Here is a 20,947-nt window from a genome sequence, read left to right as displayed (position 1 = left end):
TTCTATAAACAGTTCTTCATCTCTGTTGTAATATATTAATGGTTTTATTTGTTTAATTATATATTATTGATCAGACTAACTAACACAATACATATGAAACCATCTGAGTTCTTATAAATTGTTTCAAAAGATAAGATTTTGAAAAAGATATCTGCTAATAGTGTTCACCTGAATACATTTTGAAAAAACAGTACTTTTAATGGGTTTTTAAGTAGCTAACTTTGAAACAAAACCTTGGAGGATTTGGGGGTTTTATCAGGCGACAATGCTTGAAAAATTATAAAATATACAAAACTTTTTAACTCGTTTCCTTAAATTTTGTTATTTAGAGGGTTTTATCAGTAAATCGACGATTTAAAATTATCTTCTGAATGTTGAGAGTAAATGATTGGGAAGAATATTACATATGAGGTGGTTTGATTTTTCGAAATTTAAGACTGAGAAAGGACGCAGTACCCTCCGATAATGAGGGTCTTAAAGATGTGGTAGGGGACCTGGTTTGGACACATTCTGGGGACACCTCAAGAGAGCCTTAATCCTAGTTGCCTCTTCTTCACACCTGAGTATTCTCGCGGCCCTGATAATATTTCAGCAGAACTCAGGGATTGATGTGGGCGGAGGTTAGAACGCTGGCTGGAGATAGGTACTCCTGCGTCTGGTGATGTCTGAATGCTTCACTCAGAAATTTTTATCGATTTCAGAGAAAAGGAACGATCAAAAATAAGTAGCATGTTAAAAAGAGTGGAAAACAGAAAAAATTTGAGCCACTATTGGTTTTAACGCTCAACCAGCTATAATTATTTTCTACTCTTTTATGACAAACTGTAGAAGGATTATTTTATTGTAAAACATATTTATTAAGTATAAATTGTAATGTAAAAGATTTTTAACTCTTTATTAATTATTACATAATATTATTCTTCGTAAACACACAAATTTAATACAGTTCAGTCTTATTACATTGTGATGGTTACATTACTGACTGTTTAGAATTACATATTGATATTGAGCATCAAGTATAAAGTGTTGTAATATAATTTACTGATTCAAATAAAAATATTTTGTGCTTTCTTCTGTTTCCATGGCTTATTTGAGCTACTGAGTATGTTCAAGTAACCAAAGTGCTCCATTGATTTCGTGATCAATTTCAAATGCTCCCAAACTCAAAGCATGATTATCCTCATACACCAAAGCTCTAAAACAGAACACATTTTTTATAAAAATAAACATTGGTCATGTATGGCTCTTATCATTCCACAATTAATATTATTAAAGCTGGTATTTTTTAAACTGAAATTTATCAAGGTCTTTATTAACTTCAAGGTAAAATTTTATCCAGCCACCTTAATTACTTAAAACTTTTTCAAAATTAAATTAAAATTAAAATTGGGTTGTGATCCCATGTTAGTCTCGCAAACTCACAGATTTCAAAGGTATAAAGTTCGAATCTAAGTCTATCACAAGCTGATTATATGTTTTCCAGCATAGTTAAAATCACAAGAATGCTAATATTTATTTTCATGAAAAAAAACATTGTCAGCGCTGTCACTCTCATCTGAGCCCGATGGTGCCAAGGGCACTACATTGTTGCTCAAAATGCAGCGTATCATGATCATCTGTTGCATTAAGGTAAGGCGATGATCAAATTAACATTTTTTGTTGATCTTGCAACAAACTTGTCAAGAATCGACCTAGAATCGTGGTAGCAAATGCGCAAACCACTACACCATAGAGCGGGGTGGACTTATCTCAACTTGATTTTTTTTTCAAGATTTTTACCAGAGCCATAGAGTCGAAAACATTTGTCCAAGATTCTGGTTCAATTCGCACATAGAACTTCATTCTTTATCCAATAAAATGAGAATTTGTTGAAATACTGAGTGAATGGTTAACTCACTTGGTTTTGCATCCGTTTGCCTTAATCTTCTGATAGAACTCCAAACCTTGAAAGTATGGTACTCGTTTGTCCTTAGATCCCAATAGCATAAGTGTTGGAGCCTTGACATTGTGTGCGTAGGCTAAGGGAGAGGCATTTCTCATGGCAACGAGTAATTCTTTACTAACCGGGCCAACCTCATTAAACTCAGTTCCCGCTTCGTATGAGCACCTAAAACACATAATATATTTCATTAATAATATTTTGAGTAAATCACACCATTTATAGACACAAGAATCTTACACAAATGAATAAAGGTTATCATGCAGTTACGCATTGGTGTCAATTATTGTCACGATTTCCTAATTGATAATTGCTTTTTATTCTAAATACATACTTCCGGATGGTTCGTCAAAAAATGTAAATGTTGCTTAATTATTCAAACATTAAATACTTGAGTTACATGAAAAACGCCAGTAACTTTGACTTATTTTTTGCTGATTAACGTATGTAATTAAATTATTTGCTTGCTAATTTACCACAAATTAAAACTTATAATTTTTAGTATATTTAACTGATGATACCATTATTATACAAGTCCCGATAAAATAATAACTAACAAAATTTAACTTGTTCTTTCAAATAGGAATGTTCAAAGTGATCGCTATTTTTTTGGTTCTACATAAAGATTATTCACGGTGTTAGATTCCATATAAAACTCAACTTAATAAATAGGGTATCATTGATTACATGACATTTCCCTGGCCGAGTCTTTGTCTACAATGTCATTCTCCTGGCGAGCGATTCTCCCTGGGCTTTACAAATCACGATAAACTTGATGCGATTACTGGCCAGCTTACAACTAAGATTTGAACAGTGTCTAGTATTCACATAATCAATATCAAGTGCGTATCACTTACTTTTACCTGGGGGCAAAAGTTCATAGTCAAAACCCAATACTGAATATTCACCCATATTCAACTTTTAAAAATTGTGTAGATGTGGAAATCACAAACATAAGGCATAATGGTGAATGATACAGCGTATAAAGTGATCGCTTGAGCCAGAAAATGACAGATCATAAGCCCTGTAAATGTCAAGATTTCCACACTCCTCAATAATTCCTTTATCTCTGGTGAGACGTTGGACTCGAAATCTTAAGAGGGTTAAATTTCAGTATTAGTCTACAAACATTTGGACTTGTAAAATTGACGGGTGTTTTATGACATCAATAATATTGAAATAGTTTATGGTACAGGCACTACAGCAATTCCAGACAAATTATACATAAGTATGGTGTTTCCCGATGCTCGTTATAACTGAGAGTTACAGGAAGATTTTTTTCAATAAGTATATAAACTTACGAATCTGGTATATCCGTAGTATTATATTTGGAAACGAGTTCAGTGACAGGGTTCTTAACAACGGCAGCTGAGAACACATCTGGATAGAGGCCGAGAAGAAGCGATACTAAGTAGCCTCCGTGGGACTTCCCAACAGCCACTGTATGCGAGAAGTTTGCGATCTTTTCATTGATAAGGGTCACCATTGCCAACATACAATCATTAGCATCATTTACGCCAATCTTTCCCGGCAAACTCAATATACTGTCTTGACCAAGGCCGGTAGATCCTCGGTAATTAACTCGCAAAATTGAAAAACCTGATGGAAAATTAACAAAACGTCAATGCTAGCAGGGGAAACAGGTAAATGCAGGTTTATATACTGTGAAACGAGTTTGATTATGCTGCAATATTGAACCATTTTCCTTTTTTTAATGCTTCTCTGTATATCGGGGTTCCCTTATGTACCGTAATAATCTCAGAGTAGTAACGCGTGCGCTACCACTTATAGAGCTGCCTGTAGGAATAAAAATTAAAGTTAGCTAGAGTTTGCAGCAAAACAATAGGTCATACTCATGTCAAGAATTGCCAAATTCAATATAAATTTGCATCGTAATTACTTTTATGTGAGCATAAAGCGTACATGTTAATGTTGCACTACCTAAAAATATTTCAAGGATCTACCGGACTGGTCAAAATATATTTTACAATGAAAAACGTCGGTAAATGGTTAAGTAGGTTGTGAAACTATTAACACACACAAGAATTATGAAAAATCAACAAATAATTCTTAACTTCGATTGTTCAAAAAAATATTTGATGAAAATCATACCTTTAAATTACAATATAGATTGAGAAGTCTTTCAAGAAAGGAATACTAAAATGTAGGTCTTTACAGAGATGAGACTTGTCATTGGCTGGTTTAAGTGATACTTCATGTGCCAGTCCAGGGACAGTGAAATATTGCAGTGTAAAATCCCCTAATAAACAAATATTTTAGGTTGATCCTCCCTAGGAATTGATTCCCGGACCCCCAGCGTATGCAGGCCAAAGCCCCAACTCAACACTACGAGGCGGATTTATTTCTACTCAATTTCATCTTTCACCGCATGAAAGATCACCATCGTATTGAAGGCAGGTTCAATGCTTTACCCTCAAATAGTTCCAACACATAACATTGAATAATAAAATTTATCTAGTACACATTTAGAAAACAATATCTATGAGATGTGTGCTCACCAGTCGGGTATATCCGTTGCATTGATCATGGACGCTACATCTGTCACAGGATTACCGGCAACAACGGCCGAGTACTTATCCGGGTATTGTCCACTAAGATGGGTGACTAGAAAACCGCCATGGGACCGGCCCAGTAGCACACATTTATCCTTGTCTATGGAAAAGTTCTCTATGGCTTTGTCTGTGGTCAGAACGCAGTCTTTGACATCTGCTTCGCCAACTCTCGAGGAGAGGTATTCGAGAGACTTTTGACCAGCACCGGTTGATCCTCGGTAGTTAATTTGGACCATCGAGAAACCTGTGAGGTGTTTGTAATTTTAAATGTTAATTATACAGGTAAAACTAGGTGAGTAAGATGCGGTGAAAATGTAGAAAAAGCAGCCGAACTTGTAATCTTAACAATTTGAAATTGATTTGAAAGAGATGTCGTTGAAAAGGTGAGAATTTTATATAACAATTTCAATCTGGTTGGCTCACCTTTCCCGAATCCCTTTTGGAGCATCTTATTATGATGGTTCACAGCAATAACTATAGTAAGATTTGTCTACTAAAGCAAAAATACAAAGTTACGTCATTGAATTTGTATTTTACACCTACAGTAAAACCTCTGTTTTACGTTTTTCAAGGGAGCAACAAACTGAGGAAAACTTTAGTGTAAAATATAATTATTGTACAAGACTATACTAAATGTACTGCAGAAAAATTGTAAGAACTGTCATGATTGGGGATTATTCATATTTACCAATGATATAATTTAAAATATTTTGTATTTTTTCAAACAATACTTCAATGTGTTATTTTTTATTGAATTAAAAAAAATACATGCATAAATAATTTTATCTAGGTACTTAACCTTGAAAACACGAAAATAAAAATTTGAATTTGCATAAAATGCATACAACGATTTTTTCCCTAAATATTGGGAAATTTTATTTATATCGATGGTATCACTTTTTTTAGTATGGCACCACACAATTTCAACTGTCATTTACATCGCGTACTGTTTACTGTTTTGCACTATTATGATAATTGTTTAAACTTTCTCCTTTTCACATTTTGTGTGTATAAAATCAAATAATATTTATATTGCCAATTTTTTTAATTTTCTGCATCGTAATTTATTGATTTAAAGACTTTATTCTTCCTAAACATGCATCAACTGCATGTCACTGTTTCATAAAATGTCAAAATTAGACACTTAACAAAATGGTCAATTACACTGCACCTACTTTGAATTTAGTTTAAGACAATAATTTACACATTTTTTTATTTACCTCGATTTTATTCTCCATTCACGCGGCAGCGCGCGGCTCGTCTTTCGACAGATCGAATGAGTTATGAAAAAAATTTCAACGTAAATCCGGGGTTAAGAGAAACGTTAAAAACGTTAATTGGGAGGAAAATTTAATGAGAATGTAAAAAGCGAGAAAACGTTAACGAAGAGGTTTTACTGTATTTATATTTTTTTCCCCATCATTAAAAAATGTTTTTAATGATTTACAGTGGTAATTTTATTTAAATATCTTTGGGAATCTTTACTATTATGCAACATGGAAATATAGTTTACCAAGCATGATGTACAGTGCAGTTTCGATGGAGTAGGTGTTGGCGAAACTTGAATGGGGTCCTCCGTGGGGTTGCACGATGAGGGGCTGAGCCTTCCCCTCTGTCTGGGGGCCTCCCATAAATAGCGCTGTGAAATCTTCTGCAATATAAGACAAACAGAGAATAAGTATTATGATAATATTGTTATGTAAAAGTTATTTTTTCAGGGTAAAGATTGGAGCTTTATTACTTTTTAAAAATCAACACGTTATTTAATTATCATTATTATTGGAAGGTCGGGCAGCTATAAGCAGAAATGACGGTATTAGTTATCCAATATGATGACTTGTTAGGTCGTAACATATGAAGTTGCCAATTATAAGTAAGACGACGCGTGACCGCATTCCGGAAAGGTTGTGTGTAACATTTTTCTGTTTCGGCTTTTTTGCTTCAATTGTCTGTAAATACAGGTCATTTCTGGTACTGTATTTTTGTTGTCCTATCATGCTGTAGTAACATCATGCTGTAGTAACATCATGCTGTCAAGGAAATATTTACGAGTCTTATTCTTGTATGAATTCTAGCGCAGCCACGGCGGGTAGAAATATCAATGACGCATTTGAGGAAGCATGTTTTATAATGTTGAAAATATTGTGTTTTCAACAATGTTTTGAGTACCTATGTTCAAATGTTTGCAGACAGTCTGGATTTTCTCCGCAGGGAGTTATTCAGATGTAAAATTGTTTGTTGCAACAGAGAGGGAAATCATTTTTGAGAAAGGAATATGGAGGTCTAGGCATTTACTAAAATTTGAAAATTGTTTTCAGGCGTTGCCTAGTAGGTGAATCGGTTCAGCCGGATGAATCTCACCCACATGATAAAGGTTTCAGCTCTTTTACTTCACAAAAGTCAACAGATGGAAGAGTTGAAAAAATTTGGATGTTCTAACACAGGCAGAATCATGAATGTTACACAATGTGTAAAGTGGCCACTTAAACCAGCCAATGACAGGTCGTGCCCTGTAAATGCCTAGACTTGCATATTCCCTTCTCAGAAATGTTTACCCTCTCTATTGCATCAAATTTATATTGTGTTTTAATTATTACAAATAAATTCGGCAACTTCATATGTTATGGCCTATTACATAGGTCCAATTATTTTAGAAATAGTATAAATTGATAATAGAGATTTTAAACTCACTTGTACGCAAATAAACATTCATGCAAAAATATTTTTAGTAGCTATGAATAAACATGTGGGATCGTAGTGAAGCCTCTGACTCTTGATCTGCAAGTCCATGACACTGCCTCGGGATCATAACTAGCGAATTAATAGATGGGAAGTGGGGAAACAATGACGATATAAAACATGCGCTTAAAATGTAGTCAATTTTAACTAGATTTTCATGGATTTTGGAAGAGTTAAAACATGAAATTAAATGTTTGTGTTGTTTTGTCTAAAAAAAACATTTAACCTTTGTAGCACCATACTTCCTCATGAAATAGAGACAAAACGATATGAAATTACTTACTGACTGGTTCATTGCTAGTTTCGTGCGTCAGGTCCATATACCTTAGCGTCGCAGAACTAATTGCACTGGGGACGGGCACAGATTCTTTGCTTATTAGTTTCCACTCAATTGAACTTTCTTTACCGGCAGCTGGCAGTTTTGCTATAATGAGCTGGAATCGTAAACATTGTTTAGATGACGGACGTGCATAGTGATATGTGTATAATATTAATATAATGAAAAATTGTTACAAATACAACAAAATTAGGATTTGTTGCAACATTATTTTTTATTTTATTTTATTTGGGAAACCAACAGTTCTACATACATATTTATAGTAAACAAACAGATATAGTGTATAAACTCAGAATCAATAACATATTTCCACAAAGTAAACAAAGTTAGTAGAGAAAATATATTACATATTATATGAATACACATAAAAATGTTATTTTCATGTACTCGTATGTTTTTTAATAGTCAAAGAAATTTTTTATTTTTTTAAAGAACAGTAAGTTATTGTAAATTAAGTGGGATTAGGACAAGGATGCTTGAAGAGAGGACAAGGAGGAGAAGAGAGATGTACATATTTATTATTATAATGTCTACTAAGTTATATAATGCATTTTTAGAGTAAATTTTAAATCTGACAGAGTGATGTTTGTGTAGTATATGTCTTTAAATTTTGTATTGTACACTAAACAATTGTTTGTATTGTAAACTGAAAAATTTGAAGGTTAAAATATCTAACAAGATCATCTCTAGTGGAAAAGCTTCTTAAGCTCACACATACGCAAACACGTCATAAAAGAAGCCTCATCCTCTGGGGACCACTGGTTAAACCCGAGGATGTTAAAGAGCTCGCCCCCTACCTAATAGCCGATACTGAACGGATCTGGGCTCGGAGGGGTAGATTTAGCAAAATGAGAACTGTCGCCTTCTACGCAGTAGCCAGGCTCATTGAAGACCTGGGCTCGGAGAGCGAAAACTTTTCACGGGGACCCGTCACAATAGTTCTTCACAGGCCGCGGTGACGTTAGGAGCTTGTATAGCACTGACCCCCACTTTTAAGAATATTTAATAGAGTTTATGTTTACAAAATGCATAGAAATGCACTGCCAGTATTAATATTAAGAGCCACCTGTGGCGCATATGTACAATTTTCGGCAAAAGTCAATAGGTCAGAAGAAAGGACAAAATACCTGCGACGGCTGCTTCATGGAGCTCCTAGAGGCCAGAATATAATCATTGTGAACATCAATAATACTAGTACTGCAGGGGAAAGATGTACTAGATATATCAGTGATGATTCCAGTTTCTAAAAAAAATTAAAAAAAAAATTACATACATACTTGGTATACACCAATAATTTGTTAATTTAAGAGGCACTCTTGATGACACACTATATCTATCTTGTCTCAGGGACGATCAACCAATTACAAGATTATTATTTCCTGTCATGACAGTACACATGCATTAAGAGGAAGTGCGGTCTCACTTTTTAAAAAAAAAAACGTATTTCAGATCCCGTATTTTCCCCCTGAATTATGGTACTAGAGCAATGATTTTTGGAGACACTAGATATTTATTTATTTATTTAACTTTTTGTACATAATGTTATTTGTATATTGGCGGTCTCTATGGTTTTTTCATTTTTATAATTATATTTTTTTAAGTTGATCAACGGGCTTATAAAAGCCCTGCTAGAAAGATTGGCTGGCATTAATGATACATAATATATTGATTGAATTTAACCTAAACTATTTAATTTTGGGAACTATTAGTCCTTCTAATATAGCTTGAATAGAATGACATTTGTCAGAAAAAGTGACGATATAACTTTGTAGTTACGTCAAAGGAGTTATTTATATTGACACACGAAAAATCATTTGTATCTGGCGTGTACATTTGTCAGAAAAAGTGACGATATAACTTTGTAGTTACGTCAAAGGAGTTATTTATATTGACACACGAAAAATCATTCGTATCTGGCGTGTTAATTTATTTCTTAAATACAATGCTTGACACATAAATCAACATTAATATATAAAATCAGCTTTAAAACAAAAAAAAACCTAATTATTAACGACGTTCTTACAAGGTTACATCATTTTGTGAAAACGTTAGAGATGAGACAAATTGATCGAATAAAAAAATAGTTCCTTTGATGTTGTTCATGAAAAAAGTATAAATGTCTTATTTTTTGGTGAATAATTGTGTTAAACACACTATAATAGGCTTGTTTTTGCATTTTTTATATGAATTTTCGGAAACAGAGTTTCATGATTGCATGAAATAACTGATAAAATCGATTTGATCAGTGATCAGTAATTTCCCATCACTAATGAAATTAGTTTGACAGCTGTCATTCTATAGGACCATCCAGAAACCCTTGAAGCGCCCAATTTTATCTGCTATCTAAAAACGTATGGCATACAAATCAAAAAAAAAAATTGAAAAAAGGAAAACGTACCGACACAGAAAATTTCATTCTGATACTCTTTCTAAAAAAAAAAAAACAACAAAGTCGGTTGAGTTTTGCGTTGCGGAAAACGGGACAGTGAAACACTGATTTTGCAAAATTAGTTCGAAGTGCAGTTGTCTTTTTCGCACAGTATCAGGGAAGCATTTAAAAGAGAGTTACCGAAAAACAATATTCAAATACCTATTCATAAAACTTCTCAGCCACCGCCTATCCTCTTAACTATTTTACAGAAATATAACTCAGACTTACCAACATCAACTGAATAACTCCTGACTTCAGTTTTCTGCGGTGTGGAAAAAATTAGTCTCTTCGAGTCCAGAGCAAAACATCTTTTAGGGAATCCTTGGGCGTATACTCCAGTGAACTTTTTACCATCTTGGATGTCGATTTCAATGTCAACAATATCAACAACTGTCTCGATTTTCGGCTAAGGAAAGACAATATTATATTATTAACTCATGTAGCCCGAGTCGTACATATTTCCTAGTTTTAAATAAGGCTGGGAACATATTATTATAAAATTAATATTTGAAGCACTTACGTTGTGGTTATTCATTAAAGTTAAAATTAAAACATATTTTGTTTTGGCGTTTATTTTGTAGATATTCACTCCATATTCATACTTTTAATATAAAAAAAAAACAAATACTGATTTAAGTCTACTGAACCCTTTATTTTGTTTTTATATTGTAAAATAATAAGTGTTTAAACAAAATACTTAATAATGTCCATGAAGTATAGAATTTAAAACCAAATTTTCAGGCGTCGCCTAGTATGTAGGTGAAATAATTCAATCACATGAATCTCACCCGCATAAATAAAGGTTTCAGCTCTTTAACTTCACAAACATCAACAGATAAAAGATCTGAAGGAATAAAGGTGTTCAAATATGGGCAGAATGGTGAGTGTTACACAGTGTGTAAAGTGGGCACTTAAACCAGCCAATGACAGGTCATAAGCCCTGTAGATGCCTAGATTTTTATATTACCTTCTCGCAAATGTTCTTCGTCTCTGCTGTAATATTTTAATAAAGTTATTTTCTTTTTAAAAAAAACCTGGGAATTTTTTTTTGGAACTTATCTACATAAATCCCACCATTTTGTAGGCACAGCACAACTATAGCAGTATTTTTCTTCCTGCTTGACTTACAATTCCTAAGAATAAATCTCTACAGAGAAGCAACGTCTTTTATTATACCAGTCCACAGAAATAATAAACGTAGGAATCATTACATTGCTTAAAATTTCTAAAACCAAACTGCTAAATCGAAGCAAAAAATAAACATGTGTCTGTTGAGATAGCTATTCATAAATATAATTTGAAATAAGCTTACATTGGATTCTAGGGGCCAAGAAGTCTTTACAATTTGATGGCAGGAGTGATGAGGGCCTCCAATCTTCCTCTGCAACCAGATGAGACAGTCTCCATTCTGATTAAACCGAGGTGATCTCACGGAATTTCCCTCTTTGGAGATTTTAGCTGCAAACAACGGATATTCAGACCTGTTTCGTAGCATGTTTCACATATATGCGTGTTTGTGTTTAATTTATTTCTGAGAATAATGTTTGACTTAGATAATATTTATAACCATTTAATAAAACAACCATATTTAAAAGAAAATATTATGTAACACAGAATGAACATGTTTTAGGTTAGACAGACAAAATCAAACGAAACCGTGAACCGCAAAAAAATAAAGCTAAGTGTGAGTTTTGCTTGTGTAGTAAATTATTATTAGGTATTTTGTAATACAAATTTTAACACACGGGTTTTTTAATTATAATTTTTTTATTTAGGTTAATGTTTAACTCTTTTATCTTCAAATTTGTCTAATCTAGCTGTGCTTGATTCAGGATAGGTAATTTGACTGCTAAGCAGTGGTTTTAGATACATAATATATATATTTTTTAAACTATAACAGGTGAGTTGCACCAAAAAAGGTAAATAGCAAAAATATTGAAGTTACATAATTGTTGATTGAAAAATAAAATAATTGTTGCTTTTTTAAAAAAAAAAATTGTTATTTTTAATTAAAAATTTGGCCTATTTTCGTGGTTGAACCGGCTCTAAAGAAAATATGATTTTATTGATGACGCGATTTTATGCTTCTACGATAGGGAACCGGAAAAGTTCTTGCTGGTGGGAACCCCAAAAGAAGCACCCCAATGGCAGACCAAGGAAGAGATGGATGAATTGTGCGGGGAGTGATGAGTAGGGTAGGAGGGAGGGGAAGCTATAGGAGGATGCCCAGAGACAGAGAGGAGACCAAATGCCGCCCACGGATAAGGCATTAAGAAAAAGAAGTAGAAAAAAACCAAACAGGAGTACTTACTAACAGTTCCATCGAGAGTAGTCTGGAAGATGAAGCCAGGTCGGTTGGTACAGAAGATAAGTCCTAATCGCCGAGGTTCAGTTTCCCAAGCTACACCCACAATGGAGGAAGCATCCGGAGACCACAATATCTAACAAACAAAAAAAAAAAAACACTTTTATTCTCATAACGTTTCCAGGGAGTTTTCTTTTGTTTTCTTGAAGACTAATCAACTTTATTTACGCTCAATGGACATTTTCACAACAGGCGTATATGGTCGGTACATAATAAAAATCGAGAGTATGAATTGACATAAAGGAAAAATACGGGTAAATTGAGGCAATAAAATATAAAAATATGGATTGGCATGGCTCATCTCAAATTCTTGTATGTTGATCATGTTTTTGAATATATTGTACACCATTATTGTTTGTCTTTGCTACATATATAGTTAAATGTTCTTTGTGTTCAGTTTCTTGTGCATATGTTTCTTACAAACTTTAATTTCCGAAAATATATGATTCAAGAAAAATGGCATAAATTGAGATGGAAAGGAAAGAACAATATTCTAAACTTTCAAGGATAGAATGAAAGAGGGCATTTTGTTTTCAAAAAAGTTAATACTAGGGTAATTGTTAGCTATCATGAGAATTCTGGGTAAAAAATAATATAAACCATTATTAGGTTTATGGCTCTCTACGAAAAATCTGATTCTGTCTCAGGTTTCTGGAAGGCACGTTTCAACGTCCGGAGCTAGGAGCAACGAAAAATGAATTTTGTACAAGACTACAAGATCGAATTTCTTTCGACGATCTTGTAGTGAAACATATTGAAATTATTTTTTAATGGGGAAAAAAATCTGAAGACGATTTATACAGAGCTGTTTTTGTGAAAATCACCAGAAAGCGCAGTACATCTTGTAGTACAGGCGGTTAGAATTCTAACTCCTATTTATAGATTGTACTACTACAATAAACTCTCCTACAACATGGTATTCTTGACACAGTGGTTTCTATATAACGCGGTACGAATGATCTGATTGGTATTTTATTTAATAAATTTATTGGATAATATAAATATACATATTAAATAACAGGGAATCTATATAAAACTAGTTTAGAATAGTCTCCATCTAACATGGCTTAGCCTGTTCTAAGATGCACATTTTTTATCTTTTAAATAAAATAAGTAGTATAAATATAATATATAAAATAAGTAGCATAAGTAGTTCTATACTAATATAACATTTTTTATTATATCTTATAACTTATAGCTACAGGTTTCTTATAGCGCGGAAAGAATTAATTGTGTTATAGCAGGGTTAATAATTTAAAAATGCTTTTCTTAAGCCTGGGTATTTTGTGCGATTTCACCACAGTTATTGGGCTCAGCAGCAAAAAAAAAAAAGTTTTAGCAACTCAAAGATTAAAGTAATTGCCAAAGTGTAGTAATTCTTTAACTTTGTAATTGAGGGCAAGGTTACGGTTTAATGTTGTTTTTAAAGAATTATATAAAACAATGTAAGTTACTTACTTGTCCAGGGCACCAGCTTTCCGGTAGCCAGTCCACAACGGAAAATGTTTCAGTTTCAATCTCGCAGACCACAATAGAAGAGAGATGTTTACCGACAAGTTGTTCTCCCCATTCCTGTTTGTAGACATACTCATTACCCTGAAAACAATCATATTAAATTAGATCAACATTTCTTTCCGGTGGCACTACAGCCCATATCTGTCTTCAACTGCCGTCTTCCGATTGGCCGCCCGGAGAAGCTGCACTGCATCCTTTCTCACTTCATCTTCACATCTCAGCCTGGGTCTTTCCACTAATATCCTTCCAACTAGGTGTCCGCTCATTAGTCTTTTAGGGACGAGTGATTCCGGCATTTGATGTACATGTCCGGCCTACCTTAATCTAAGCAGTTTCATATGTGTCGATATGCTTATAAATGAGATAAATATAGGTAAAGAAATCTATGCATAAAAGGGAGGGCTCATGAGCAGTTATAGACTGGTTTAAAAGATCACTTAATAGACTGATTGAAATTCACCATTATGTTAATAATATAACATCAATTATGTGTAACATAAAGAAATGATAATTATAAACTGTTTAAATGTCATGTTGGGTATTCTCAAATTGCTTATTGTCTAATCTGAAAAATTCCACATGGCTAAATTTGAATCGGACAAAGGAAAAAAAGCTACAATTTGTGGGGATTTAAAGTAAATTGAGGAAATTTATACTGACAATTTTTTAAACTGCTGATTAGCATGTTTAATTTGAAGTGGTTATGGTTGAATGAAAAATAAATGCATTGACTTTAGTTTAGCATTAAAGTGTAAGGTCTAATTAGCATTTATATTAATTAACGAAATTTGACAGCTATGAAAGTTCTGTCTAATGAGTATTTAAAATATTTCTAATGCTCTGCACACTGATTTTATTGTAATACATATGTCAAATTGGTAAAATTATTATCCTATATTTGGGAGATAATGCACAGAATAAAATCTTGAGGTAAACCTTGGTAACTTCTTCATCTTTGGAATTACTGGCTTTGCTCGTAGATGGATGCCTTTTGTAAAATGGTTCTGATTTAGGCAGTTTTCTTTCCGCAATGTAAATAATACGCTTTTCATCTTTGTCCCAATTCAAGATACCGAATTCAGCTAAAATAAAAGAACAATAAGTGAATAAAATAAAATTACAATTATTTTATGCAATGAGAAATTTTAATACTTTCTCCTTGTTTCTATTCTTTTTTAAAAAATAAAACCCGGAAGTTTCAAATGAGAGTTTGAATAATGAAAACCTTCTGATTCTAGCGAGCCAACCATGGCTACGCTCCCATAAAATTGAAGTGGTAGGACTTGGTAAGACTCTCCTAAAAGACTCCTGGGGAATAATTATGATCGGAAGATACCCCAGCCTATACTATTTTAACAAAAGAAATCAAATTTATAAAATCATGAATAAAAACAGGGTCATAATATCTAATCCAACCTAAATGGGCAAGAATGTGTAATCGTTGATGGCATGATTCACAAATTACAATCACTTTTCTAAAAAGAATCCACAACAAAGAACAGACAAATGAATTTTTTAATCAGTGTGATAAGATTTTGATGACTACATAATGTTATTATATAAAGTAATGAAAGATTATTTATTAAAATATGTCATTCAAAGTTGATGAACCTAAATAATTATGTCATTATGATTATCACAGATCAATCTTGATAGATAATCTTAAGAAAGACGGAAAGATATTGTACTATAGTGTACTTCGATGAAATTTGGTTAACAAAGGAATTTCTCAATACTTTGAAGGAAAATGATTATTTATTCAATATTAGGCCAATATGTATGAAGAACACTTGTATAAAGAAAAAATGTACAAGAAAATGAACAAAAAGAACATGAAACGATGTAGCAAATACAAACAAGGGACAATAAAATAATAGTATCCAAAATATTCAAGAACATGATCAACATATAAGACTTTAAGCGAGCCATGCCAATCCTTCTTCATTCCACATTGTGTTAGTGGAGAAGAGATCTACGAAAAGCGGGAAGATCTAACTCAAATAATGTTAAGTTGTGCGACAAATTGTCTAGTTTACACATTCTGGACATTGGAGCATAAAAACAAAAGTTGCTTCTAGAAGAATTGATGAATAGCAAATTTTGACTTTTAGTGACACGATTGGGAACATAAAAAGAAATTGATTGCAACAGAGATGGGACATCACTTATAGCATTAAGTATTTTGAAAATGCATATAAGGTCCATCTCCGTTCTACGTTTCTCTAATGAAGACATATTGCTCTATTACAACATAAAAATTATTATACTTACAATCTGCATAAACATCTCCATGTATATCCAATGCTGGTAGTTCAATGCATCGTTCCATATGGCGATACTTCCAAATCTCCAAGTATTGTTTTTTCGTATCTTTTGCTTCTATTTGCTCTTTGATAATGGCTCTAAGGGTTTCTTGGGGAGAAACAACGCTCATTACTCTAGATTTAAAAAAAACACACAGAAAGTTAAATGACCTCAGCAGATTTTTTAAAATTATATTATTTTCTTGTCCTCACAACCTATGACACCATGTCCTCCATTATTTGACATAATTAATTTATTATTATGTATTTATTTATTTATCATAGAGAGGGTGTAAACATAAAAGGAAAAAAGAAAGATACACAAAAAAAGCTAAAATGATGACCGTGGGCAGTAATGAGCATCAAATGAATGTTAAGAGCGACATTGAAAAACGCAAAAGAGTTTCTGTACCTTGGAAGCAGGAAGTAGAATAAAAGAGAAGTCGACAGCTGTATTCATCAACCAAAGCTTGTGTTTAGCAAAAAATTAAGATTTTCAAGTCAAATAACATAGATCTTGCTTCACAAGCAACTTGCCAAGACGTATGATGGAGCACATTGATGTATGGTTGTGAACCATGGTGCCTTTCCGAAACAGATGGAAAAAGACTAGAGGCCTTTGAGATGTGGTATTACAGAAGAATATTAGGAGTTTCCCGGAGGGACCACATCACTAATGATGAGGTTTTCAGTAGAATCGAAGAAGGGAGGCACCTAATCAAAACCATTTCAGAGACGCGAGTCCCATGGATCATCGAGTCCCATGGCTACATTGGGCTCTATGAGGGTCTCCTGCATGACATAATAGAGGGAATGGCTGAGGAGAAAAATCACAGAGGGAGTATTTGGAACAAGTGTGCGAGGACTTACACAAACACTTGTTCCAAAATATTAAGGAAGATATTTGGTGCTGTCAATCAAAACGGATTGTGGAGGAGACGGTTTAATCATGAATTAGAGACTGAATGGGAAACCCACATTGTTCGATTCATTAAAATAAAGAAGATTACAATGGTTGGGCCATGCGCACAAAATGAATGATAACTGTACCCCAAAAAAGATTCTTTATACCACTCCAGAAGGCAGACGAAGCAGAGGCAGGCCAAAATTAAGATGGCTGGATAATGTGGAAAGTGACATTAGAGCAATTGGCCTGACGAACTGGAGATGAGCCGCAGGGTGCAGGGAGGAATGGACACAGATCTGGAGGAGGCCAGGGCCCACAACGGGGCTGTAGCGCCACTGATGATGCTGTGCGTGGACTTAAACTGCGCCACATATGTTGAGCTGAAGAGGGCTGCAGAGAATAAAGTGCAGTGGAGGATGAGATGTGGGACTTTATTGTACTTTGTTTTATTGTACTCGTATTGGAACATGTGCTGGAGACTAGTATTCCCTGTGGGTAAACGGAAGTTTACCAGGGATAGTAAAAATCAAACTCCTTGTATTTTAACAACTAGAAATTGATGACGAGGTAAGGAATGCATAGAAAGTTGAATTAGGGGAAGAGTTTGAAAGGGAAAAGGTGTTGTTAATTATCTAAGGTGGGCAGATGGATTGATGAAGGTTAAAATTTGGTTTGAATCTTACTCGTTTGAGACATCAATGCCGAACGAAGTTTCCGAAATTACTTCCAGATTTCATTGATATTTTGGGTGGTGGCAATCTTGGTTATTTTATTCCTCTCCAAGTTCCTTTGGGTCCAGATGGACCCTACGACCGTTCCGTTGTTTGAGATCCTCGCAGAGGAAAGTCCGGGGATTTGAGCTAAAGTCTTAAAGATGGACACTACTCGATCTACCTGCAAAAACAATAAAATTACATTTTTCCAATTGTTTATACACTCCTCTATCACTAATCTTTCACCCTAACTGTGGACGTGTCCAAATAGCAAAAGCGGTGAATTGTAATACATACATACAAAATATGCCGTTTTACATTGAGAAATTTGCAGTTGCAACAAAGCTTTGTTTATTATTTAAAGTAAAACTTTGTTTTTTACTTTACTTAAAAAATTTTAGGAAGTGTTTATATTTTAAAATTGTTTTTAATAAATTATACATTATTATGTAAGTTATCTCTACATTGCTGTATTAAAATTAAATATGGTTTAGTTTTATATGGTAGAATTGGCTCTGCACTATTTAACCAATTTAGTAGAATAAAATTTATTATTATTATTGTTGTATATTTGTATATTTTATATGAATGTGATGCTTTATATCGTTAAAAAAGGCTGCATATTTGGGGGACCACTGCTTAAGTCTGAAGATGAGAGAGTGCTCGGCCTCTACTTAATAGCTCTATATTATTATTACTATTTACTAGACAGGTATCACCGTTTATAGCAACAATTCACGGACAGTGTATACTTGTAATGCTGTATTAAATAGGCTCCAGGAACTCGGCAATAGATATTCCCACATATCAGATATATTTAGTGTAGGATATTGTTCTTATAGATCAAACCTATTGAACTTTTTCAAAGATGGTGAATGGTAATTAAATCTCAAGTATAATTGTTATATGAAACATTGCTTTTGATTTTCTTGTTTTATTAATCCTTTAAAATATTTTATTTCATTTGAATTTTACATTTATTTTTTTGATTGTTTAAAATTTCTACTGAATGCATAGAATTAAGAATATTATAAGTTTTGTAAAAGGCAATTTTCCGTATAAGTTAGTAAAATAAAATAAAAATATTTTAAAGACCTGGGTTTGGAAGAAGAGATTTGGCAATAGATATGAGAGCACTCGCCTTACACTCGATCGACACAATTCATAGTGACATCAGGAGCTTATTAACAATGGCTCCTATCATTGAGAATAAGAATGTACATTAAACTATTTTTTTTTATTAATCAATATATTTCATAAATGGTACATGTTTTTTAAAAATCTATTCAAATCAACTTTTATACATCTAGTAAATTTTATAACTGTAACTCTCCAAAAGAAGAGACTAACTCTTGTGCTTGAAGAGTGACTTACACTGCTATAGTTATTATTTACTAAAATTTATATAATTTTGATATTTAACAATTCAAAGTCAAGTCAAGGCACGTGATAACTATTGAGTTCAAATACAATCGTACGAATTGTAGAGCTTGATTTGTGCTTTCAGCTGGTGAAAAAACAATGGATTATAGTAATTTTTAGCGATTTAATTGACGCTTCAGATTTTGATGATGCTTTTTTGATGCTGCAATGCTGTTATATCGGCGATGAATAACATACGGCATAAAACCTCAGAAAAAAATCACCAATTATTAGTACCCGAAAGACCGTAACAATCTAAGAACACAATAATTGTGACATAAAAATGTACACATTTTTCAAAATATTCAAACTACAGAAGGCGAGAGATTAGCCTCAATAGACTAATAGTACGACATATTTTTAATACGTTTTAGATATTAGGGTTGTAATACAAAATTCAAAAGGATAAAATGTACATACCTGCGCTGACATTTTGGTAAACGTTTCTTTCCCGTTTGTTCTTGCGATCTAAAACAATGAATCGCAAACTCACTCTTTAAAACGTTTTTAATCTCTGTTTTATGATCTTGTTTAATTAATAAAACAAAGCGTCAGATAATTTATCTTATTCTTATTCACACAATAAAAATAAACATTGTCATCTGTAGTAGGTACCTATCAACTATCTAGATAAAGCTTGCACAATAACAATTGACAATTTCAAATAATAATAAGTTATATTTATCAAAAGTGGTACATCGTTTAAATTTATATCATTTAATCAAAACACAAGTTAAACAAGTTCTAAATCGACAAGTAATGAATAAATAAATACAAAGTCAGCGAAGACGCAAATCATAACCACAAAAAGGATTATTATGAATTTGACATTAGCTAAATTATTAGCTTGTCAGCTGTTCAGCTTTTGGCTTTTTTAATATTCCTATGTTTTTTTGTTCTGGTTTTCTCGTATTTCATTGTCTATGAGTTTTCTTGGTTTAAGGTCGTCTTCACTGTTTAAATATTTTTCGTCGGATTGTTGAAATAGTACCTTTTCTGGCAAGCAACAGTTTTTATTTGCCCTTTGGGCCTCAGTTGATTAGGATCTCGGGCACCTTAAAATATCGCCCCTTGGACCTCACAATTTTTTTGCTGCTTGGAGCAATTTATATGTAATATAGAAGAACCTTTTACAAAAAATAATGCTACCAAAACCAATCAAAATTTACAAACATAATACGTATATTAAATAAGCAAAAAAAACAAAAATATATAGAGGGCGTTTTGTTTATCTTTTGTCTGAGCTGCAAAAAACACGACCAGCCCAGAGCCATTTCATCGTTGCAACTCTTTCAATAATGTCCAGCACTTCTGTTTTGGTTTATTTATTTCTTACTTTATCTCTAAAGCTAGAGTTTCCTAAGACAGCGGTGCCCGAATATCTTAACGGCCGTAGTGAACGGTGATGCGGTGGACAGTCGTCGTAACGGTGACTAGAAAGTGGTTTCCTAGGAAAATTGTGTTGATAACACCGTTAAAAAATAAAACCACTGTCCAGTCACCGTTACGACGGCTGTTCACCGCATCACCGCTCACTACGGCCGTTAAGATACGGGCACCGCTGTCCTAGGAAACCCTAGCTTAAGACTTATCCCCAGCATCGCTCGCTCCATGGCTTTCTGTGAGAGACTCTCAGTTAATACGCACTTTTGTTAAATAATGTAATGGTCTCAAAACTCAAAACTAAATGTGAGTACTGGCAA

General features: G+C 33.4%; 1 protein-coding gene across 1 annotated transcript; it reads right to left on the bottom strand.

Moving 5' to 3' along the window:
- Positions 1-836: 836 nt before the first annotated feature.
- LOC148284025 (acylamino-acid-releasing enzyme-like) lies at positions 837-19,822 on the bottom strand. The gene is given in 15 exon segments (XM_088242805.1): positions 837-1,195; positions 1,898-2,107; positions 4,459-4,756; positions 6,026-6,163; positions 7,535-7,685; positions 8,716-8,831; positions 10,248-10,425; positions 11,332-11,477; positions 12,331-12,460; positions 13,843-13,980; positions 14,836-14,981; positions 16,171-16,337; positions 17,793-17,844; positions 17,847-18,003; positions 19,665-19,822. Coding segments are annotated over 15 exon segments (2,139 nt in total). The 5' UTR covers positions 19,677-19,822; the 3' UTR covers positions 837-1,095.
- Between the last annotated feature and the right edge of the window lie 1,125 nt (positions 19,823-20,947).

The sequence above is a fragment of the Micrasema longulum genome, unplaced genomic scaffold (genome assembly GCF_059751315.1).
Source record: "Micrasema longulum isolate JH-2025_06_02 unplaced genomic scaffold, ASM5975131v1 h1tg000165l, whole genome shotgun sequence".
Classification (NCBI taxonomy): Eukaryota; Metazoa; Arthropoda; class Insecta; order Trichoptera; family Brachycentridae; genus Micrasema; species Micrasema longulum.
This window is presented reverse-complemented; position numbering and strand designations above follow the sequence as displayed.